The sequence below is a fragment of the Talpa occidentalis genome, unplaced genomic scaffold (genome assembly GCF_014898055.3).
Source record: "Talpa occidentalis isolate TD23 unplaced genomic scaffold, MPIMG_talOcc4v2.1 talOcc4.7, whole genome shotgun sequence".
NCBI lineage: Eukaryota > Metazoa > Chordata > Mammalia > Eulipotyphla > Talpidae > Talpa > Talpa occidentalis.
In genome coordinates, this window is record NW_023605083.1 from 26,822,747 (window position 1) to 26,846,671 (window position 23,925).

General features: G+C 37.6%; 1 protein-coding gene across 4 annotated transcripts in view; it reads right to left on the minus strand.

Annotated features, from left to right (window-relative positions):
• DOCK8 (dedicator of cytokinesis 8) overlaps positions 1-23,925 on the minus strand; it is a 194,651-nt gene that overhangs the window by 116,435 nt on the left and 54,291 nt on the right. For all 4 annotated transcript variants that reach the window (XM_054688877.1, XM_037491968.2, XM_037491966.2 and 1 more), the window contains exons 3-5: positions 23,373-23,548; positions 19,198-19,269; positions 3,776-3,899 (exon numbers count right to left, since the gene is read on the minus strand). In XM_054688877.1, coding sequence (XP_054544852.1) covers positions 3,776-3,899; positions 19,198-19,269; positions 23,373-23,548 — 372 coding nt within the window. The remainder of the gene's footprint in view (positions 1-3,775; positions 3,900-19,197; positions 19,270-23,372; positions 23,549-23,925) is intronic.

Below are 23,925 nucleotides of genomic sequence, written 5' to 3' on the forward strand. Positions count from 1 at the left end.
GATAACACCACTAATTAGGCAGTGCTTCCTCCTCAGAGATTTGAGGCTCAGCTCTGAGTCCCTATTCTGATCTGATTACTTCCAGCTCTTTCGATTAAACCCATGGTTCTTAAATGTCATTCCAGAGGATTCTGATGGAGTTAAAGTTTGAGAACCACTGGCCTAGGCCCCAGTCTCAGGATGGTGTGCTATTTCCTGCAGTTAGAATTTCTGTCTGAATTCAATTTTCTCTTTTGGTTCTCTTAGTGCTCCAAAATTTTTTAAACTAATCCCATATGTTAAATTTCCTCATGGAAATACCCACTGTGACTTTTGTCTGATAAATACAAGAAACAGTTTAGTTGGTGATTATACATGGTGAAAACTTAATTTAGTCAAAATGACCAATGAAAATCTCTTCAATCTCCCATCGTGTAGTGGTTTTTTTTTTTTTTTTTTTTAAGATTTATTTATACAAGAACTGGGGTACAGGTCAGAGGCGCAGGAGGGTGAGAGAATTCATTAGAGACAGAGTGGGGAACAGAACAGGCAGACAGACCAAAGACACTGCTGAGGGGAGCAGTGAGCGAGGCAGAAGAGGTCAGCCATGCCATGTGGGTTTCCCGTTGGCCGGCTGGGAATCGAAACTGCGCTGCAGAGGCTGTGGGCAGCTCAACCCGCTGTACCACCAGGGAGGCCCACCATTGTGTATTGTTCACAGATATTCTGGAATTGACTGAGTCATCTGTAATTCTCAGAGGACTGGCCTGAAGGAATAGGCTTGGTTGTAAGGACCATGTTGTTTGAAAATGAACATTATTTTAAAATCCTCTAGTCTTATTCAGCTTGGTGATAAAAAGCTTATGTTATAAGGGCACCCAAAAACCAAAGACTATACTGGTTTAGATGTCCTGTGCAACTTGGACAGTTTCCCGCCCCCCCCCCCCGCTATGTTTTCTTCTTCTTTTTCTCATCTAGAAAATGAGCAGATTGGATTTAAGCACTGGCATTTAAATTGATTTTTTTTTAATTTTGGTACAATGGACTCCACTGACAATATGGCTGAATAGAGAAGTTTTGATCACCTCCTTCCCTAAATACAACTATAAAAAAAAATTAATATTTGCTCAAAGGAAGATTCAGAGGTTTCTTAACAGAGAATTTACAGCATGTTGGCAGCATGTTGCAGGAAAAGGAGAGGGGAGCCATCAATTCTTTCTTTATAAAAAACATTTAAAACTGAAAGACAAAGACAAATGTAAAGTGAAAGGTTGGAGCAAGGTGATGCAGGTCAATACTCAGAAAGAAAACTAGGTACTGCTATTTTCATATTTAATAAATTAGACGTTCAACCAAAGTGGAATCAAAGACAACGATGTACATAAAGGTCAAGGGACTAATTCATCAAAAAAGACCTAACTGCCATTAATATTTTTGCACCTAAACAGGGGCACCTAATTATAAAAAGCAACTATTAACAGACCTAAAATAACATATTGACAAAAACACAATTATTGTCACACCACTGACATGAAGGGATAGGTCATCCAGACAGAAAATTAACAAGGAAATAAAGGCCTTAATTGAAGTGTTGGAAGAGATGGACTTATTAGACATTTACAGACCCTTTACCCGAATAGAAATGAATACACATTCTTCTCAAATGCACATGAACAGTCTGGAGAATAGATCTTATGTGAGACATAAAATATGTGTGAGAAAATATATGAGAATAGAAAATATATCAGGCATCTTCCAAATTATAATGGTATAAATCTGGAAGCTAACTACAAAAAGAATAAACTAAAACATGTGTCTACTAAGCAAAATGCTTCTAACCAACTCCTAGGTCAATGAAGCAATCAAAGGAGAAATTAAAATGTATCTGGAGACTAACAAAAATGGAAAGACAAGTTACTAGATCCTAAGGGATGCTCTAAAAGCAGTTCAAGGCAATATAGGTGCATATTTAATGAAAGAACAAGAAAAATATCAAATAAATAATCTAACTCTACAGCTTAAAGAATTACAGCAAATTAATCTGAAATTCAGTAGGAGGAAGGAAATAATAAAAAAATAGGGCAGAAATACATAATATAGAAAACAAAAAGTCTGAAAGATCATGAAACTAAGAGTTGGACTTTGAATAAGTAAGTGAAATTGACAAACCTTAACCAGGCTCACCAAGAAGAGAGAACACCCAAATAAATGGAATCATAAATGAAAGTTGAAATTACAACAGATGCTACAGAAATACAATGGATCATGAGAAGCTACTATAAATGTCTCAGTGCAAACAAACTAGACAACCAAGAAGAAATGGACAAATTTTCAGATTCACACAACCTTCCAAGACTGAACCAGGATGAAGCAGACAGCTTAAACAGTCCAATCACAAGTGCAGAAATTGAAAGAGTAATAAAAAGTGATTATGCTAAGTGAAATAAGTCAGAAAGTGAAAGATGTCAGATGGTCCACTTACCTGTGAAATATAAATAACAAAAAATATATACTGACAAAGCACAGCAAAACCAATTAGTCTTTGTGGAAAATATACTAGAGGGAACAGGTGGGAGGGATATGGCACTGGCATGAGAGGTTTGGTGGAGGGTGAGTGAAGCATGTGCACATACACATTAATACACATATGTGTGTATACACACACACACACACACACACGGAGGAGTAAAAATGTAACCATAAAGGTATATAGACATGTAAATGACTAAAAATAAGTAACATTAAAAAATATGGTAAAATACACATAACATAAAATTTACCATCTTGAGCATTTTTTAGAGTGCAGTTCAATAGTGTTTACCACATTCACGTCGTCAAGGCAACCATCCTCCAGAACTCTTTTCATCTTGCAAAACTTAAATTATAGATGTTGAACACAAACTCCCCATCCATTCTCACCCAACCCCCTGCAACAACCATTCTAATATCTGTCACTCTGAATTTCACTACTCTAAATTCCTAACACAAATGGAATCCTTGTGCAACTGGTATATTTCACTTAGCATAACATCCTCAAGGTTCATCCAAGTTGTAGCAAAGATATAATTTTCTCCTTTTTTAAGACTGAATAATTTTTCATTGCATGTTCATGCAACAGTTTACTCATTCATTTAGCTGTCCATGGATATTTGGCTACTGTGAATAATGCTATCATGAATGCAGGTGTATAGAGCTCTGACTTTAAAACTGTAACTACTATATACAAATAATTATAGTAACAACAACAACAACAACAGCCAACATTTACTGGGCACTAAGTGTGATCTGACATTGTCCTAAATGCTTTACACATATTAACTCATTCAATGCTAAAACAACCTCATGTGTTAGTTACAATTATTCTTGTTTGCCAGGGGAGGATTCTGAAGCCTAGAGAGTTTAACTATCATGCCTGGGTTAGTATGGAGTTGCATCACAAAGAGAACCCAGTCTATCTCACCGTGGAGCTTTTAATCACTCTGCAGCCTGCAGTAGAGGCACCACTGAGTCTCCCAGGAAATGTTACAGGGATGGGCCCAAAGGGGCCTCCTTACCCCTGCAATTAGGGTCCCTCTACTTTTATCTATTTTAATTATTGAGTGTCTGGGGGTTTCATTTGAACCCTGACTTCTGCAACTAAAATTAATTTGAGAAACATATCACTGACTCAGAGAGTACAGTTTCTCCTACACTACTATTCTGAATCTAGCCTTCTTTTGAGTTAAAGAATATTGACAGCATGCTCTGAGCCGAACAGCCCTGTAACCTGGTAACCATGTTTGTTGATAGGAAATACCTGCGCGCTGGGTTCACTGCACTCCAAGGTTTCTGACTCAAACGTCTGTTTCTGCAGCGTCTTGTGAAAATCTTTCCGGGATCCAGTCTTTTTAAAGGCGCAAACCTCCGAACTTCCTTGGTTTCTTTTATTGATGTTATTATACAATTTGTTGAGTGAGACACAGAGAGAGAGAGAGAGGCAAAACCATTAGATTAAAATAAAGTAATGGCTTAAGCATAGACACAGTGCTGAAAGATCTTGTAAAGAGAGGACCAATTGTAATTCCCCACATCTAATTATGCACCAGGATTAATACAAGGCTCTGTTCTGTTGAGATACAGACTTGCCTCCTGGCTGGCTCATTATTAAAGGCAGGAATGGCCTGGGAAAATGCCACTTTAGAGGTGCGGTCATTTCAGCTGTGGGGCATTTGGCTCCAAGCTGAAGCTAAACTATGACCCGAATTTAAGAGGTTGGAATAAATCTAGCAATGTGCAGAAGCTGCAAATAAAGATCATTTGAAGCTAAAAATAGAGGACAACATTTAATCTCCACATCAATGATCTTAATAATGATCAAAAAGGAGGATTCTGAAAGGGAAAATAGAAATAAATGATTTAAACTGAAAAATTTTGCTAATTCTCAATCTCCACTGGATACATGACATCAAAATTGAGTTTTAAAAGTGTGCAGCTATAAAAAGACTGCAAAATGTATTGTGTAGTCTTGTCACTGGAGAAGGAATTTAAACCATCACAAAAAGGGCAGCAGATATCAGTTGTCAAGTAATAACTATAGAAACAATATATCCACCATTCTTATGACTCAGAGCCTTCCTGGAAGACATATTGCAAGTCAACCTCACAAACACCACCCACTTTGTTTGAATCTCACACTAGTAGTGAAACCGTTGAGTAAGTTGGTAAAGCGACAAGAAATGAGGTTAGGATTTATTAGGCAGATCAAATGGCAGACAGCTAAAACAAGAAATGTAGGAAAGCTACTAGCAATGTTCCAAATACAGTTGATAACCCTGTGAGAGGGTGACACCATATTGGGTTGAGCACAGTGATACACATATTGCCAGTGCTCAATAAATTTAGTTGACTGAATAAAAGAGGAAAAAAGAGTGCTGCAATATACATAGGAGTGTAGGTTTCCTTTTGAGTTAGTGGTTTTGTGTCCTTTGGGTAGACAACTTAATTGTTTCCACACAGATGGATGGATCAAGAAGATGTAGTATATATATAGTGGAATACTACTCGGTAATCAAAAAAGATAAACTCATGCCATTTGCAGCAATATGGATGGAGCTGGAAAGGATTAGGCTAGCAGAAATAAGTTAGAAGGAAAAGGATAAATATATGATGATTTCACTTACATCTGAAATACAGACAAAACTTGCAAGCTGCCCATAGATCTGAGGCATGCAGCAGGGGAGGGAGAAGGTGAGGGTCAAAGTAGGGGAGGGAAGAACACAAGGGACTGTGGCAATAGTCACGGGTGACGTGATCGAGGGAGAACATGGTCGAGGGAGAACTACGAGGACTACACTTGAGGGGAGAAATAAAATATTGTCCAAAAATTAACAGTGATGTAAGAAAACAAAGTACTTAAATAAAAATAAATAAATAAATAAAAATTAAAAAAAAGAAAAACTCCATGAATTTTCAGGGTCATCTGTAGGTAGAGAGTTAGAATCTCTCCCTAGATTTTATTGTACTCTCAAGATGAGCAATTTGTTTTGAGTAAAAGGAGACAAGCAAATGCTTAGAAGATATAAAAGATGGACATGGTGACCAATTCATTTTAAGGGTTATTGTGAACGGTGATCTTCATTGTCCTCAGGCCATCTGAATTGCCCCAACCCAAATCTGTATTGAGGACTGGGTAAGTTGCAGGACAAATTACGGAACTGAAAAAATATGTAAATGAATAAGGGTATTCTGAATAAGGAAATAAGACTAAACATATAGAAAGAATTTCAAGAGAAATATCTAGAATAATTTCTGGTTCGGAATTCCTAAACATCAATAAAATAAAACAAAATTTACAATATAAATCATTGTTTATAAACATTAACGGAAGCATCCTGGAATACTCTTTAAAACAGTTTCTCAGAAGTAGTAACTATCTGAAATAGTTAAGAAAATGATTTTTTTTCAGTTGTTCTAAGTATGCAAAATATAGTAGTAAAATAGACACTCATATGAACAAAATTTATTTTATATTATAGCATTTATTTCCCTTTCTAACAGAAGTTTTGGAAAGAAAACCTCACATGAAATTTCATAAAACTACTAACTTCTTAAAAGTTACTCTCATCAGTATGTCTTTAGGCAGCAATGTGGACATATATGCTGGCTGGGAAGGCTTCCCTGATGCATAAAGTCACTTTTTGGAACTCTCCCTACTAGGTCAAAGAAAAAAAGCTACATGTGACCTAACATCCTGGAGAATATATACCCAGTTTAAAGTTGTGGCAAATATTAAGTTGATCCTAATATTATACTACTTATACACATCAATGGGCACTGATGTCAAAGGTCACATGTCTCTTTACAAGGAAACCCTCTTGGGGACACATATATAAAAATCAGAAAGCAGGCTAGTTTATTTATGGTAGTCTTGGTGATCAGGAAGATATCTGCTTTAAACTTGTATTTTCTCATAAAATGCACCTATTTCCATAAGTATTACAGGTGAACAACAACAACACACACACACAATTATAGATGCTTGCCTGCTTCCATCATCCTCAAGTCACTTCTTTCCATGTGTCTGTCTGTTCATAGAATGAGGCATGGGCATGAGGTAAATTCTAGTATATTTTCATCAGCTTTAAGATTTTTATGCTAAAAATTTCACATGCTATATCTGAAATAATTAAAACTAAGTTTTCTTCCCAAAAGATGCTTAAATCTGGGATAAATGAAATTTATTTGGATATTACTCTTTCATCCTTTCATGCAAATAGATAATTTCTTGTCCTCTATTTTGTTAAAGGTTAGGTTTTCTGGAGTTTTTTTATGAACCCCAAAGGCACTGACAAATGGGCATATAAAATATGAGCTTCAGAATAGTATTCTAAGTTCATTTCACAATATATGCATTGTAACCCTTGACATGTACCAGCTCCCGGCATTTGGGATGTGGAAAGCATTAAGACTAATGCATTCCATGACTTTGCATTTGAAACCAGAGCAAACTTTTCTCCCTTCCTTATTCTAGAGTTAGCATCCATTTCCCCATTTTAAAATCTCAGAAAGTTGCAAAGCTATCTTGTGGCAGCAGGGGTAATGTTGGTTGTGTAGGAGAGGACATGGTTGGAATACATGCAAAGATGACTCATTTCAGTAGTGCCAATCACAGAAGGTAGAAACCACCAGTGAGTAGGTAGGGAGGTTGCTGGCTGATTGCCACTGGCTACCAGCATCCTAACCTCAACACTCCAACCAAGCAACTGAGCCAACTCATGCCATCTTCCTGTTAGGCTATTTGCAGACAAGAGAGAGATGGGGAAGTAGCCAAGTGGTAGACAGACTACTTTCATGAAATGAAAACAATCTGTTTTTTCTCAAGAGACTGAATTCCTTTCTTCAAACACTAGTTGGGGATAATCCCAAGACTAAACATGCTTTGAGAGCATTCCCTTGGAGGGAGTTTGGGGAAACAGACATAATCTAGTGTCTACAGCCTGAAAGACCTAGATTCAGATGCTGGCTCCTTACAAACTGGCTATGAGACCTTGAGCAAGTGACTCAATCTCTGAGTCATGATTTCTTCAAATATATAATGGAGGAAAATATTGCTCATGTTGCAGGTCTATAGTGATAATTAGAAAATAATGAATTAACTTCTTCCCCTTCCCCTTTCCCTTCCTCTTCACTTCCTTACTAGACAGTTTGGTGTGAAAGTCAACAGAAAAACATATCCATCTTACACAGCTGGTGGGAGTGCAAACTGGTCCAACCACAATGGAAAGCTGTGTGGAGTTTCCTCAGAATACTAAAAATGTATCTAGCATTTGATTCAGCAATTCCACTCCTAGGAATCTACCCAAAGGACACAAAAACACTAATTCAAAGGAAATCTGCACTCCTATATTTATTGTGACACTATTTACAATTGCTTAGATATGGAAACTACCTAAATGCTCCAAAACAGACAAACGGATCAAAAAGTTGTGGTATGTTTACACAATGGAATATTACTCAGCAATCAAAAAAGATAAACTAATGCTATTTGAAGCAACATGAATGGAGCTAGAAGGGATTATGCTAAGCAAAATGTCAGAAGGAAAAAAGATAAATATTAGATTGTTTCACTTATATACAGAACATAGAGAAACCAAACAAAAGGCCAAGAAAAGACAAAAACTAGCAAGCTGGCCATAGATCTGAGGCATATAGCAAGGAAGGGGTGGAGGAGGGTCAAAAAAGGGGAGGGGGGCCTCCCCGGTGGCGCAGCGGTTGAGCGCTGGGTTGCGAAGCTGCCCGCGGCCTCTGTGGCGCCGGTTCGATCCCTGGCTGCTCCCCGGCCACCGGAGGAGGGTCCCACATGGCGCGCAGACCTCTCCTGCCGCCCGCTGCTCCCCTCAGCAGTGTACTTCGGTCCTTCTGCCTGCTCTGCTCCCCGCTCTGGCTCTGGTGAATTCTCTCACCCTCCCGCGCTTCTGACTGTACCCAGTGCATGTATAAACAAAACAAACAAACAAACCAGCAAACAAATAAATAAAGCATGCCTCTATAAAAAAAAAAAAAAAAAAAAAAAGGGAGGGAAAACACAAGGGTCTGTGGTCATGGTTTGCAGGTGATATGGTGGTGGAAGAACTATGGGAATACATCTTAGGGGAGAAACGAATTACTGTACAAAAATGAACAACAATGTAAGAAAATTAAAATAATATTTTTCAAAATGTGGGAATTAGAAAACTAGAATGTTGATTAGGTTTATAGGTATTAATAAGAATTTGCGGCATTTAGTGCATGCATACTCACACTAACTGTTCACTGAGAAGACATGGAAGGAACAACAGCTTAATAACAATGAGTGCACCTGAAACCTAATTCTTGACTTCTAAGTACCATTTTCCAGTAAAAGGAATCAAAGCTTCTTAGTGAAATAACTGATTGCAGGCATGAGGAAAGTAAACTAGAAGATCAGTCAAAAATATTCTGTCACAAAGCAAGGATGTGATCAAAAACTTCTGGGGACACATAAAAGAGACTAAAAATCACTTAACGGTATTTACTCTGATCAAACTGAGGACAATTTGAGCATCAAAATAAATGATAGCAAAGGATTAAGACACTGAATGAAATAGTAAACTATGTCTCCATAATGATACAAATAAGGCCTCCCCAGTGGCACAGCGGGTTGCGCACACTACTGTGAAGCTGTCCGCAGCCTCTGCAGCGCAGGTTCAATTCCTGGCCAACCAGGGAGATTCCCACGCGGCATGGCAGACCTCTCCTGTCTCTCCCACTGCTCCCCTCAGCAGTATTTTCGGTCGTCTGCCTGTTCTGCTCCCCGCTCTGTCTCTGGTGAATCCTCTCACCCTCCTGAGCCTCTGGCCTGTGCCAGCTATTGTATAAATAAAAAATAAATGGAAAAAAAATGATACAAATAAATAAGCAAAAAGCTTGATGAGGAATGGGGTATTTATAATAATCAAACCCAGAAGGAAGGTATTCTAAAAAATACTGGCCTACATTCTCAGGGTCAAGAAAGTCAAAGAAACTGAGGAACTGTTCCAGAGTAAATAAGGCAGACATGTAACAGGGGTTAAGTCACAGCACTATAAAGCAATCTGCAGCATGAGTTCGATTCCCGACCCACATGGTGCAGCAGACCTCTCCTGACTCACCCGCTGCTCCCCTCAGCAGTGTATTTCAGTCAATCTGTCTGTTCTGTTCCCCACTCTGTCTCTGGTGAATCCTCTCACCCCTCCAACCTCTGGCCTGTACCCCAGTTCTTGTATGCACAAATAAATAAAGCTTAAAAAAAAAAAGACATGTGGGCCTCCCCTGGTGGTGCAGTGGTTGAGCACTGGGCTGCGAGGCTGCCCGCAGCCTCTGCAGCACTGGTTCGATCCCCAGCCATCGGCGAGGGTCCCACATGGCGCGTAGACCCCTCTTGCTGCCCGCTGCTCCCCTCAGCAGTGTACTTCATCAGTCTGCCTATTCTGTTCCCCGCTCTGGCTCTGGTGAATTCTCTCACCCTCCCATGCTTCTGACTGTACCCAGTGCTTGTATAAATAAACAAATAAATCTTAAAAAAACAAAACAAAACATGCAACACCTCAAACTGGACCTTTTTGCTATAAGGGGCACACTTGGGACATCTGGTAGAGCTGAATGGGATAGAAGAATTAGATGGTAAAAATATACCAATATTAATTTCCTAAATGTGATAGCTGTGTAGTAATTATGATGCAGAATGTCTTGTTTGTAAGAATTACTAAAGTATTGGAGGTGGGCTGTGGAGAATTAGTACAACTCACTCCCAAATGGTATGGTGGGGGGAGTGGAAGGTATTTGTACTAGCAAATTTACTTTAAATTTGAAATTGTTTTTTTAAAATAAAAGGAAAACAATGTATGCTAGGAGACTGGCAGTGTAATAGGAACTGTTAGTGCCACACCTAAGTCCCCTTTAACAACCCACAGACACATTCCACAGGTGCTCTGCGAATAGGAGCTTTCATGCCCAGAGATGTCTGCGTGATTCACTCTACTCCCCACGCCCCAACTCCCACTTTGGAGCAACGATGGCAGCCAACACCTAAGTGATAAGGGGTGCAACAGCCCCGCTACTTGCATGTAGGTGGGACAGTGGGATACTCTACCTGCAGGAAGAATCACTGTGAATATAACATCTACATAAGCAGACTGCACTGCTGTTGCAGTCTGCTTCTTTCAGAACACCCTATGGATCAGACTAAGTATTTATCTGAGCTTTCATTCTCAGCTGACTCCTGCTCCTACTTCATCATTCCTGTAAAGGTTTCTCCTAAAGTGTACAATTTTGAAAATTACATGTGCCAGAATCCCTGTCTCAGGCTCAGCTCCTAGAGAATTTCAACTAAGATTGTCACTTAATGGCTCAATAAAAGTTACTGTTATTTGTATCAGTGACAATACCATTAGGTATAATACCAGTATTTATAAGTCAGCTTCCCTGACTTTATGAACATGATGAATTTAAAGTCTCCTAATATCCTTATTTTGCTAAACTAAATTATTTTTATATGGGAAACTTATTCTCTTATCAGAAACTACCATAGAACTCTGAAAAGCCGAAGTCTCAAAAAACCAAACAAACAAAAGCCCTGAGCTTGTTATCCTGATTTGATTTTTCCCTTTGCCCTTTCAAGGAAATTTTTCTGGATTCCTCTCCCCAGATGTGCTGCTGAACTATGATTCAGACTGGATTTGAAGATTCCAATTTTGTGGCATTGTCACTTCAACGAGGATGATTAATGTTCCCATTTTTGACTGCTGGATGACTAGGATGAACTACTACATTTGACATCCTCAATGCACTGGCATCACACATGGCGAAGACTGATCCCAAGTTCAGCATCTAACACATTCTCAAACATCCTGTTGGGTATTCATGGAGGTAAAACACCAATGTTTAAATATCTGAGCCAAGACATTATACCATCTCACATATAAATGTAAAGTATTTTTGCATTGAATTTTCCAGGAATACAACTACCATGTAAATGTAGGGGAAATTAAACTTTGAAATGACTAGAGCTATACCAAGAATTTTCCTCCATTTTGGAAATTACATTATTGACAGCAATACTGCTGTGGTATTTGTGTCACCTAGCTATCAAACCTGTTACAGACTACTTTTGTAGATCTTCATAGTGATTCTTTCTGCAGAGGCAAACAGCGATTTCATTATGTTTTCTGATATAGTTGTACCCAAGGACTTAACGTATTTACATACATGCCATTTTATATGTTATGTTTCTTTTACTGATCCTTTATATAACTGGCAATTTTTGATTTCTTAACATGTGAATGATAAAGGTGGAATTATAAAATATTTGTTATACAGAAACGATGCTGGGTCTGACAGATCCAAAAACACTAGTTTTACAGGAATACAATATGGACACTTGCTTGTGAAAGTTTCATTCATTCTTCCACTCAACACATATTTACAAAGTATCTTCTGAGAATAATGCACCAAAGAGGATGCAAAAAGAAATACATGAGAATCCTAAGGACTCCCTATTCTTAGTGAAGTCATAGTCTAGCAAGAAAAATCACACACATTTAGCAGGGGAAATAAAAATTTAGACAACAGAACATATGTAGAGTATGACAAATGTTTTGAAGATAAATACAAACAATATGCTTTGAAAATTCAGAAAAGGGAGTCATTACTTCTGGTCAGGCCAGGGAAGGCTTTGCGAAAGCCCTATCCTTTGAATTGAGTTGTAGCTTGTGTAGATGTGTGGGATCTATGTATAACAGGTGAACAGCAGCTCAGTGATCTCCACAGCTGGATGCCCTCTTGTAACTGCACAGGCTGATAAGTCTGGCTTGCTTTCCACAATGTTAGAAAGCAAAGAGCTAAGCTCCTTGACTGCCAGAACAACAAATGCATGTCATAATAAACAATTATTGATCAGGGAGACATTTTTATGTTGTTTTGGGAGTAACCGAATTATATGCACTGATGTGTTTGAATTTTAATTGTTTACCAGTTCACTGGGAGTAAAATATAGAGTAATAAAACAGATGATACCCCATTCCTTGATATCCCAACTCTCCTTGAGCGCGACCTTTCTTCAGAATTACCTTAATCACCCAGGAGGAAAAAAAAAAAGTCTAGGGGCTTTTATGATACTGCTCATAATACTCGTGAAATGTTTCACTGTCACTGTGGATAATACACCAAAAAAAAAAAAAAAAAAAAAAAAAACCAGCACGTAAACAAGTTTAATTACTTAAGGCTTTGATTCTTACCCAGGACATCAAACACACTCTTGAGTTAATCACTCTTGGTAGTTCATTTAGAGAAAATGACAAAGAAAATCAGACCTAAAATATTTGATATTACCGAAAGGATGCCAGCAAACATGAATTCATGCAAAACTATTGAAAGATGTGGAATAAGATGAGTCAAACAAGCAACCATGGCCTAAGTGGTTATTTTCAAAAATCATTGAGAGCAAAACACTATTATTTTTAGAGCAAGGATACCAAACACTGTACTGTCAACTTGACAGATACATTGGGATTCAAGGCATTTTCTAGTGTAAGTAACACAAGCATTTCAATTAGAAAAATGAATTTCCCTCAAAGGGAGGTTATGTATTTTGTGTGTCTGTATAGTTTAATCCTTCCCTAAAAAGTTAAGAAGAAAATCTAAAACTTTCTCTATCCTTCATGAACAGCACTATTTGTCTGATTCAAAATTCTCAATTATAGAAGTTGAGTGGCAAATGCCCTATAGAATTATAAGATTGGGAGGAAACACAAGTGGTCATTACTCCACTTCCCTGCCCCCGAAGTGGGATTCAGAGCCATTACTATAGATAGCAAGGACATAAAAGACTATCACTAGATATTAGAGAGAAATGTAATATCAGCAAGGAGTAATTGAGGAATAAAACAGCTAACTAAATCAGGCTTTGACTGCATGGTTATGGATGACAAAGACATGTCCATAAAAGGTGAAATGGCTTCATTAAGTATTGTCCTCCAGAGGAAAGCAGTTTGACTCCCCTCCCCCACAGTGCCTTAACATAATGAAGATATATGACAAAGAGTTCATGGTTCATTCCTTTGACATGCTAATATACGTGATTTTTCTGAAGTCTTCAAAATATCTTATTTCACTTGAAAGAAGTATTTTGTATAGGTTGAGTTAAACTAGAATTGACCCAAAGTATCACTCCTATGATTTATCTCATAAATCTGTAAATTATAGAGTCTATGATATGAAATGTACTCTTTATCACTAAATCAAAAGAAATATTCAACAGCATGTTCTTTTTTCCCCTTTCTATATAATATCTTACTAATTGGCCTTATTTATTTGTCAATTGGGCAGACACAATACTATAAATAGTAAATACTTATTGAATTACTGCCATATGACAAGAAAACATCTAGACACTTTACATACATTATTTTACTTATCACATACAACAAAGTTATGAGGTAGGTAATATTCTAATTTCTATTTTCCTGAAGAGAAAACCGAGGGACAAAGAAATAAAGTAATTTGCTTTAGGTCACACAGCTACTAAGTGGTGGAGCCAGGTCTTGAATCCATTTACTCCTGCTCCAGAGAAACCACCACTCCTTAGAATAGTAGAATAAACCTTTGCAAAGTAATAGACCTTACATTTAGTGAGTATTTAATGCCAGGAATTATCCTAGATTTCTATTATTGATTTTGTGTTATAATTATAATTCATACCTTTTCGATTACAGAACTGCAAGTTTTGACAAATACATACACCACTTACAACCAAGAAATGGGAAGCCCCAGCACCTCTCAAAAATTTCCCTTGCCCTTTATTCATCTCTAGACCATGGCAACTGCTGATTGTTTTTTTATCCCTATAACTTCATCTTTTTCAAAATGTCATATAAATGGAACCATGCAGTTGTCTTTTGTCTGCCTTCTTTCATTTAACATAATGTAGCCAAGATAAATGCACGTTGTTGCAGGTATAAGTAATGTGCTCCATTTTATTGCTGAGAAGTAGTCCATTGCATAGATATATGAGAGTTTACTCATTACCCATTTGAGCACAATTTGGTTGATTCTAGTTTTGCGCAATTACAAATAAAATATTTGCATACAGGCTTTTATGTGAACATAAGTTTTCATTTTGCTTAGATGAACAGGAAAGGAACTTCAGGTTGTACAGAAAGTGTATATTTAAAGTGTATACTTAGCTTTAGAATACATAAGGGAAAAAAACGCAGTGATAGGAAACTATATACAGAAAGTGGTTTGCAGCTTAAAATGGTAACTAGAATAAGACTGGAGGAATTTTAACCTTACTTGAGTCAATATCTATTATTGGATATGGGGGGAAGGGCATTCAGTGGTAATGAAGTGAATTAGCACAAATTTTCTGGAGAATAATTTACAATAATTATCAGAATGTGTCATGTGCTCTGGTTCCATTTTCTATCTTCAGAAATACTCACATGTGTGTAGGGGTCAATGTGCATAGATGTTCATTACAGTATTATTTGTAATTGTGAAAAATGGAGACAACTGCATTGCCCATCAATAGAGTCAGTAACTTATGAAACATTCCTTTATCCTAGGAACACCAGTGAGCATTTTAAAAGGAAGAGATAGATCTCTGACATGGAAAGTTGTCAAAAGATATTATTGAAAAAACTGCATTGTGGGTTGATACTAATAAATATATTTAAAGAGATAGATATATATACATATTTATGAAAAAAGAATATAAATATTCATATATGTTTGTGAGGGTATGAAAAGAACTGGAAACCTACACAGTGACCTCTATGCTGTTAAGAACGGGCTGAGGGGAAGGCAGAGAGCAAGCATTATGCTGAGTCTTGCTTTGTATTTAATACACTTCTATATTACTTGATTTTTTTACACAAAAATCATGCATTATATGCACATAAAATATAACAAATTCAAAGAAGAGCTAACTAATCGCTAACTAGCAACAACTGGCTGTTAACCCCTAATGTATCCTTCTATTGTTATAGAGCAGCCCCGATATTGAACGGGGTTCCTGGCTGTGGGTCCTCACCGGCACATGACTTTCAAGCCTATAAAGACACAGAAAAATGAAAATTCACCAAAAGTAACAGATAATCTAATGTCTGAATATGGAAAGAATCTCTGTGGATCAGATGGAACTGAAAAGAGAAGACTGTATCATACTTTGTTTCTCCAAAGGGTAACTCAGAGGCAGGCATTTTGCACTTTCCTTCCTGGAAGTCCCTGAACAGTTAGTGTCTATACTAGCGGGAAAAGGAACTGTGTTTCTTCACTGTGATGACTTTTTGTGAAACCACTCACAGGTTCTGCTTGCTCTCACATGAGCCAGAACCACCTCTCTTGCCTTTCTCTTTCTATCATCATTCTGCAACCACACAGACACAATGCACAAAAAACAACTGAGCTGAAAATAAATGTAGGGTTGGAATACAATGGCCATTTGATAATAGTGTATTGGATTCTTCCCATCCTCAACAAATACATTAAAATTGTACCTAGGGGCAGAACAATCCCCGGATATAGTATGGGCTAGAAATTGTAGCTTTCTTGGCCATAGGATTCAGAGTACCAAGGAAGCAAACAATGAGGAGAAAAAGATGCTGCATTAGTAAAACACTAGTCAAAACTTGCCAGAAACAGACAACGAGTTTTAAAGTTGCACGCTTGTATCTGTCCATTAGCTAATTTCTGGGAAAGGATCTGGTCCATTACACAAGTATACAGAGAACTGGGCCAATGGCAATTCCCACCCCCAGCATGTTGCCAAACACAAAGTTAAAACAGATATTGTTTTATTTTATGATAAAAAGACAAACTCTTGGATACAATAAATATATAATCATTCTTCCTATGGAAGAGATAAAAACATATGGATAAAAACAAGCAACCATCAGGTGGCTAATGGTTTGGATTAACATTTCAAATCAAAATTCCTAGTAAATAATATTAGGTTTGTAAATTACATTTAAAGCATGACAGCAAAAATAAAAAACATAAGGAAAATCATGAATAAAGATTTGATTACATGAATAATTTTGACTATTAAGGAACTAAATAATTTAAAAAGAGAAAGAATATAGTGGGTAAGCAATCTGCAATATATGATAGACAAATTGTTAATATACATAACAAATAAAAGCAGTTCTAAAGATAAAGAAGCCCAGACAAACAAATAGAGATGCACAAATTTGAGGAATAAGCAAAAATTCCAAATGACTAACAAGTATATGGGACAAATACCACCAATCTAATAAAGAAAATGCATATTTTAGAAATAAAATTGGAAATTTATTAAAAGATGACATCCAATATTCTTAAGGAGTCATGCATGGATTGTTAATAATCTTTCTAATATATTATTTCCACATCCTTAAATCAGAGCAATTTATTCCAAAGGAAAAAATCATAGACACGTACCACCAAGACAATACTGCTATATTGGATATAATACTAAAATAGAAGGAATCACCTAAATGTGAAAATAGGTTAAATGAATTTGGAAAAAATATATTGTGCAGCCATTAAAAGTTATATTGAGGAAGAATATTTAATAGCAATGAGAAATTATCACAACTGTGAAGACTGCAAAAACATGCCACAAAGATATTATAATCTGTTTTACTTTTTATGTAAATCTTGATGCAAAGAAACATGATTGAAAGATTCTATATCAAATATTAGTGGTGGTTATCTGCCTATACTGAAATTAAATGATTTTTGTTTTCTCCTTTTGTTTCCTTAATCCCTAAAGTTTCTACAATGAGCTTTCTAATGAGTCCTTTTTTCCTTGAAGTTTGTACAAGATAAGGAAAAAAGAATATTCCAGTGAGAATATTGCCATGGGGAATCAGAGTACAGTATCTCAAGGAGAAAATAAAAACCAAATGTAGTAAAACGGACTTTTCTACTTATTGTTTCCTTGCAGTTATTTTAGAACCTTAGTCTCCAGAAAGTACCTTCAACTATAACATTAAAAGTTTGAGTACAACTTGTTCTGAAATCTATTATTTATTACAGCAAAGCATAATCTTATTCTACTGCTTGGCAAATTTAGCTTCCCATTCACATTGGAACAGATGATGGATTACCATCTAGCTTTCTTTTAATTATTTCTTATGAGCAATGCTTTCTCTTTCTCAGCCATTGAAAATAGTACGTATACTGACATTACTCCAAAAATCATCAGCATAAATTCAATGGCACACTTCCAGGAGCTGGATAAAATCCATTCTCCAAAGTCTTTCATCATTTATCCCATAGGACAGTAATTACTGGAATATAGAAGAGGTAAGGACATCAGAATTTCAAGCTATTTATGTTTTATCAAAGGTTCTCTGATGTTTGCTTAGTGGGATAAGGCCCCAATCTGCAGACACTCCCCTTCCCAGCACACACATATAGGTAGAGAATTTTAGTCTGTGTAGATGTTTCTCTTGAGAGAGGAGTATCCAGGTCAGAGGAAAACAGGAGAAAAGTTCAGAATAATGTCATAGAATAGGAGAAAAAGACCTTTGGAAAGCTAGCAAATAACTTCTCAGGCACAAATGTAAAGGTTACCTTTGAATCTGAAGGCAAATTTCAATACATTAACCCTTTCCCCACCAAGAATTCATCAGAATAGAAACAAAACAAAAGTTCTATTCTTCATATTTAAAATTATTGTTCTTCAGTGGGTGAATGGATAATAGACTGATAAATACACTCAGCAGAATAATAATCAGTGAAAAAAGAAGTGAGGTATCAGTCCTCAGGAAGACTTAAAGGAACAAGGCAAATCTATGGAGGCAGTAAAAAGATAAGTGGTGGTCAAGGGGGGATGACCAGGGCACGAAGGATTATTTTATTCTGTATGATTCTATAATGACAGATTCATTTGCAAAACTTATAGAATGTGTAACACACACACACAAAAGAATCCCTAATGTAAACTAATAGATTTTAGTTAATATTAATGTATCAATAGTTATTCATCCATTATAACAAATGTACCACATTAAAGCAAGATCCGTCAAGAAAGGATACATCAGTCAGAAAAAACCGTGCAAAGAAATAAGAAATTTGATCTTCCCGTTAATCCATAGGTAGGCATGGGTAGGTGGTAAAAGAAGGGCGGGCATGACCAGTGGGGAAACAAGAGTAGAGATGTATTGACAGGACTGAGGCATATATGTGGTAGAACAACGAGTGAGAGAAGCCAGGCCCAGAAGAAAGGTAACAGCTCCAGAAGTCAAGGGGAGTAAGTTTTGATAGAGTGGGGGCAGATCAGTAGAGCCCTTTGAAGGGAAAGCAGAAGTTTATATTTGTTATAGTAGACAGTAGGGAGACTTAGAATGTATTTGAACAGGAGACCAATATAAGATACAGTTGATGCTAATTATTCATGTATATATAATTTCCAAATTTCTCTTGTTGAAATTTATTTGTAACCCCCAGGTCAATATTCACAGTCATTCATATACATGTACAAGCAAAGAAACAAGCAAAAAAACCAAGATGTGAATAACAGGGGGAAACTGCAGAGGGGTGGAGTGGGGTATAGACGAGAAATCTCAGTAACTGACTACGCAATCTTTCTGCAAACGTAAAACTACCCTTAAAAAAGTCTCTCAACAACAACAAAAAAAAAAACTAAACTAACAATATGAATTAAATATATGTAAAGAGAGGGAAAAATGGACTTACTTCTGGTTCACAATCAGCCACTCCCGAACATATGTCTGAACACAGTCCCTGACGTGAGGGTCCAGTTCAACCCTAAGAAGTCAGAAAATAAAATAAACATATGTTATTTCTGGGTTAAAACAACAAAAGAAGGGGCCTCCCTGGTGGCGCAAGGGGTTGAGATGCAACCTATGACGTTATCCACAGCCACTGCAGCATGAGTTCCATCCCCGGCCAGGGAGCAGCCCACATGGCGCAGCAGACCTCTCCTGTCTCCTCCTCTGCTCCCCTGAGCAGTGTATTTCAGTCAGTCTGCCTGTTCTGTTCCTCACTGTCTCTGGTGAATCCTCTCACCCTCCACACCTCTGGCCTGTACCCCAGTTCTTGTATGCATAAATAAACAAAAACAAAACAAAACAAAACAAAACAAAACAATCCCTTATCATAACCAAGGACAGCAGCATGATTTTTTTCCAAAGATTTATTTATGCAAACAAGAGCTGGGATACAGGCCAGAGATGCGGGGTGGGAGTGGGGAACAGAACAGGCAGACTGACTGAAATTCATAGCTGAGGGGAGCAGCGGGAAGACAGGAGAGGTCTGCTGTTCCATGTGAGTCACCACCCTGGCTGGGGATCGAACTTGTGCTGCAGTGGCTGCCTATAGCTTCATAGTGCTGTGTCTTAACACCTTGCGCCACCAGGGAGGCCCCAGCAGCATGATTTTATATTTGTATCAAATGAGAATGCTAAGGCTGTTCTTACTTGTTCATCTCTAGTGTTTGAAGTATTCCTGAGGCAATAAAATTTTTACTTTGATGAGAAAAACTTGTTGGCATTTTATGCTTTGTGGGTTTTCTTTATTATAGAGAATTATGTTAAACTATACCTATCCCTGAAGGCGTTCCGACACAAGACAGGTAGAACTTGATATAATCACATACAAAACAAGGAAAATAAGTGCAAATACCAATTTCTTACAAGGGTAATTTGGGCATTTTTTTTGCTCATGTGTAACCTTGTTAGGACATGCAAGTTTTCCTTTCTGAAAATCATGAAGAACTATTGTCTTAGACTTTGAGGAGTTGACAGGCATGGGCTTTGGGTGACGACAATTAATTTGGGTGTTTCCTGCCATACCTACATAGGAGTGTGTCATGAGAGACACTTTTCATGTGCTTCAGAGTTTTGAAATCAGAGATAATAATTTGATGATAGTAATAACAACAATTCTAATAATTATAATTCAATAAAATAGAAATAAACTATTCCTGAGTAGTAAAGCCTTTTGTTTTTATTTCTAAATGTGTTGAAACTAGAGATAGCTAGGTCTAAATGTTGTAAGTTTTAAATTTCTTGTTCGTAGAAAAGGGATAAGAACAATACCCTCCTTGTGGGACTGCTGTTAGACCTACATGAAAAATTGTAATACTGGGCCTCCCTGGTGGCCTACGGGTTAGGTCTCAGCACTATCACCATTAAGGCTTGACTTTGTTTCCTGGCCAGGGAGCTAACCCACATATGACACAGCAGACCTCTCCTGTCTTGCCTGCTGCTCCCCTCAGCAGTGTAATTCAGTAAATCTGCCTGTTCTACTCCCCACTCTGTCTCTGGTGAATCCCCTCACCCACCTCTGGTCTAGATCCCAGTTCTTCTATGCAAAAATAAACAAACAAACAAATAAAATTTAAAATTAAAGAAAAATCAAAATATTTAGGCACATGGATCCTGGACCTTTACTGCCCAAATCCCAGCCCTGTCTGTGAGTGACCTTGGCCATCATTCAAACCTTCTGTGCCTGAGTTTCCTCAACTTTAAATTATTACTCTTAGAGCACTGTGATGAAGATTAAGTGGTTAGTGTGCAAGTGCTTAGAAAAGTGTCCGGCACAAATGGTTCACAGTTACATACCACTTATTATGAACTAGGCACTGAGGTAATCACTTCACCCATATTAATCCAGTAATTTGAATTAATAATAGGGCAGGGGTTATTATTATTCTCATTTTGCAGTGGAGTGAGATAAAGATCTTGCTTAAAGTGACACCGCAAGAGGTAGAAAAGGGACTTTAATCAACTGTTCAGTAGCAGAGTGCAGGCTTATTTCTACGACACTACGGCAGTTCAACATAAACTTCTGAACTAGACACAGGGATTCAACAGCAGTCAGTGGTTGTTTACTCTGATGATGTCAATGATACCTTTCTAGGTTATAATTATATAGAAAACTTTTTGGCCACAGTTGAAGTAGTAGAGGTTGTTTGAAAGTCATCAAACAGTTACAAATTTTGGTGACAAGACAATATTATACTCAAAAATGAACACTAAGGAAAAAATTTCCTCTTCTATCAAATTGCACAAACTAAAAATTCTCCTGACTCTAAGGTTATGATATTTTTTTAAGCTTTTTCACTTAATTTTTATTTATTTTTTAAAAAGATTTATTTATTTATTTATACAAGCACTGGGTACAGTCAGAAGCGCGGAAGGGTGAGAGGATTCACCAGAGCCAGAGATGGGAGCAGAACAGGCAGACTGATGAAATACACTGCTGAGGGGAGCAATTGGCGCGGCAGGAGAGGTCTGTCGTGCCATGTGTGACCCTCCCCGGAGGCCAGGGATCGAACAGGCACTGCAGAGGCTGTACCCCAGTGCTCAACTGCTTTGCCACCAGGGGAGGCCCAAGTTATGGTATTTTAAAGATTTTTTCCAAGAATCTAACTTCACTTGAAGACAATCAAATTTTACACAAAGAAATAAAATTAAATAATGATTCTCTACCAAAGGTAAAAATAATAGCCATTACCTTTATTAAAATCATACCTGAATACGTGGATTGAGAGCAGGGAAAAATGTTTCTGAAGGATAACGGTGTTTTTGTTTTCTGGGAACTGAGTTTTTTTTTTTTAAATGCTAGAGTTAAACATATGTTTAGCTCTCCTAAGTGAATCAGAATTACCTAAACCAGAGAGAAAGTATCATGATGAAACCATGTTACTGTTATTCAATCTTCTTATGTTAGTGACGAAATGAAATCCAAAATAGAACTATACTACCCCAGAGTAAGAGGGCAGGGTTTATGTTTCATGATCTCCTTTCTGGGACTTTTTGGGGAAGATGAAAATGTTGAAAATGCCCAACAGGATGTGAATCTTAATTTTGTTTTGAAAACAAATGCAAATAAAAGTTCAACCTACACCTTATAGGGACATTGTATTTTACACTACGGAAGTTTTATTTAGATATAATTCCACTGTTTAATACTAAGAGCTAATGTCCACATCTATAATCACACAGACTCATCAACACAGAAACTCAAGCCCTAAATAGTAATTTACATTTTTATTCTAGAGCTTTTCCCATTGTTTTTCCATTTCACAAAATTCAAAAGAAGGGACTTTGCCTTATTTATCTACTTATGCCAGTCCCCAACACATAGTAGATGCTCAACAAATGTGGGCTGAAGTTAGGTTTCTGACTTGATCCAGCCTTTTTTGTGGAAACATTTAAAATGCTTTTGGGGCCTCTCTGGTGGCACAAGGGGTTAAGTCTTAGAACTATGAAGCTATCAACAGCCACTGCAGCATGAATTCAATCCCCAGCCAGGGAGCTACCCACATGGCACAGCAGACCTCTCCTGTCTTGCCTGCTGCTCCCCTCAGCAGTGTATTTCAGTCAGTCAGCCTGTTCTGCTCCCCACTCTGTCTCTGATGAATCCTCTCACACACACCCCACCTCTGGCCTATACCCCAGTTCTTGTATGCATAAATAAATAAAAATAAATCTTTAAAATGCTTCTGAAGTGAGGCATTTCAAGGATTATTGTTTAAAAATCTTGATATTCTCACAAATGGAGAAAATGAGGCTTCATAAGGTCACATGATTTGCCCAAGGTCACTAAGCTGACACCCAGGCAGTCTGGCTCCAGGGATTGCACTCTTCACCTCTTCTTGACCATTCTGTTTTGTTTCACTTCATCCCTTTAACTGACCTAGACCCCACAAAGATTTTCAGAGATTCTGGCCAAACCAATTTAAAAATTATGATTAGGTGATAGTACCACAGAGTTGTTAGCAACTTTGTTTATTTTAAAGGAAGTCCAGAATTAGGGCATATCTCTCCTTCCCTACACTGCCCCCCATCCCATTTACTGATGACAGTCAGAATCCCATCTACATTTTAAAGAAAATGATTTACCCTTCCTCTGGCAAAGACGGCTGCAAAGTCCGACATTCCTTTGGTTTGAACTCCACATCCAAGTCGTCTTGGGCAAAGTCATCCAGCTCCTGAGCAAGCTCCACATCCAGGCTGTTCAGGTGTGTCATCAGAAGTCCTTCAAAGTCCCCTGGTTCCACTGGGTCATAAAACTGAGGCTGGAGGGGTAAGAAAAAGAGAAAGGAGGTTCCTACACGGTTTTCAGGCAAAAGTTCTAAGAAGATAGTAGAATTCACCTGGCCCTTCCTTTCACTCAGTAAGTACTTCACTCAGCATACAATGAAATGTCTTTAGAGGAGCTGTCAAACACAGAAGCAGTGATATGGAAAGGAAAAGAAACGCAGCACAGAAAGTCAAGTCGTAACATGATGAGTAATTAAAATTACACCCCAAGGCAGAATTTTTCTCTGCTTAATTGCATCTTGATGAGGAACCCTAAGGAGATCCAAAATGAGATCACAAGTCTTTGCTGAATTTTTATAATTTCTCCTGCAAAAGCTCTCTGAGGCCATGTTTACCCAAATACAGAGGAGTA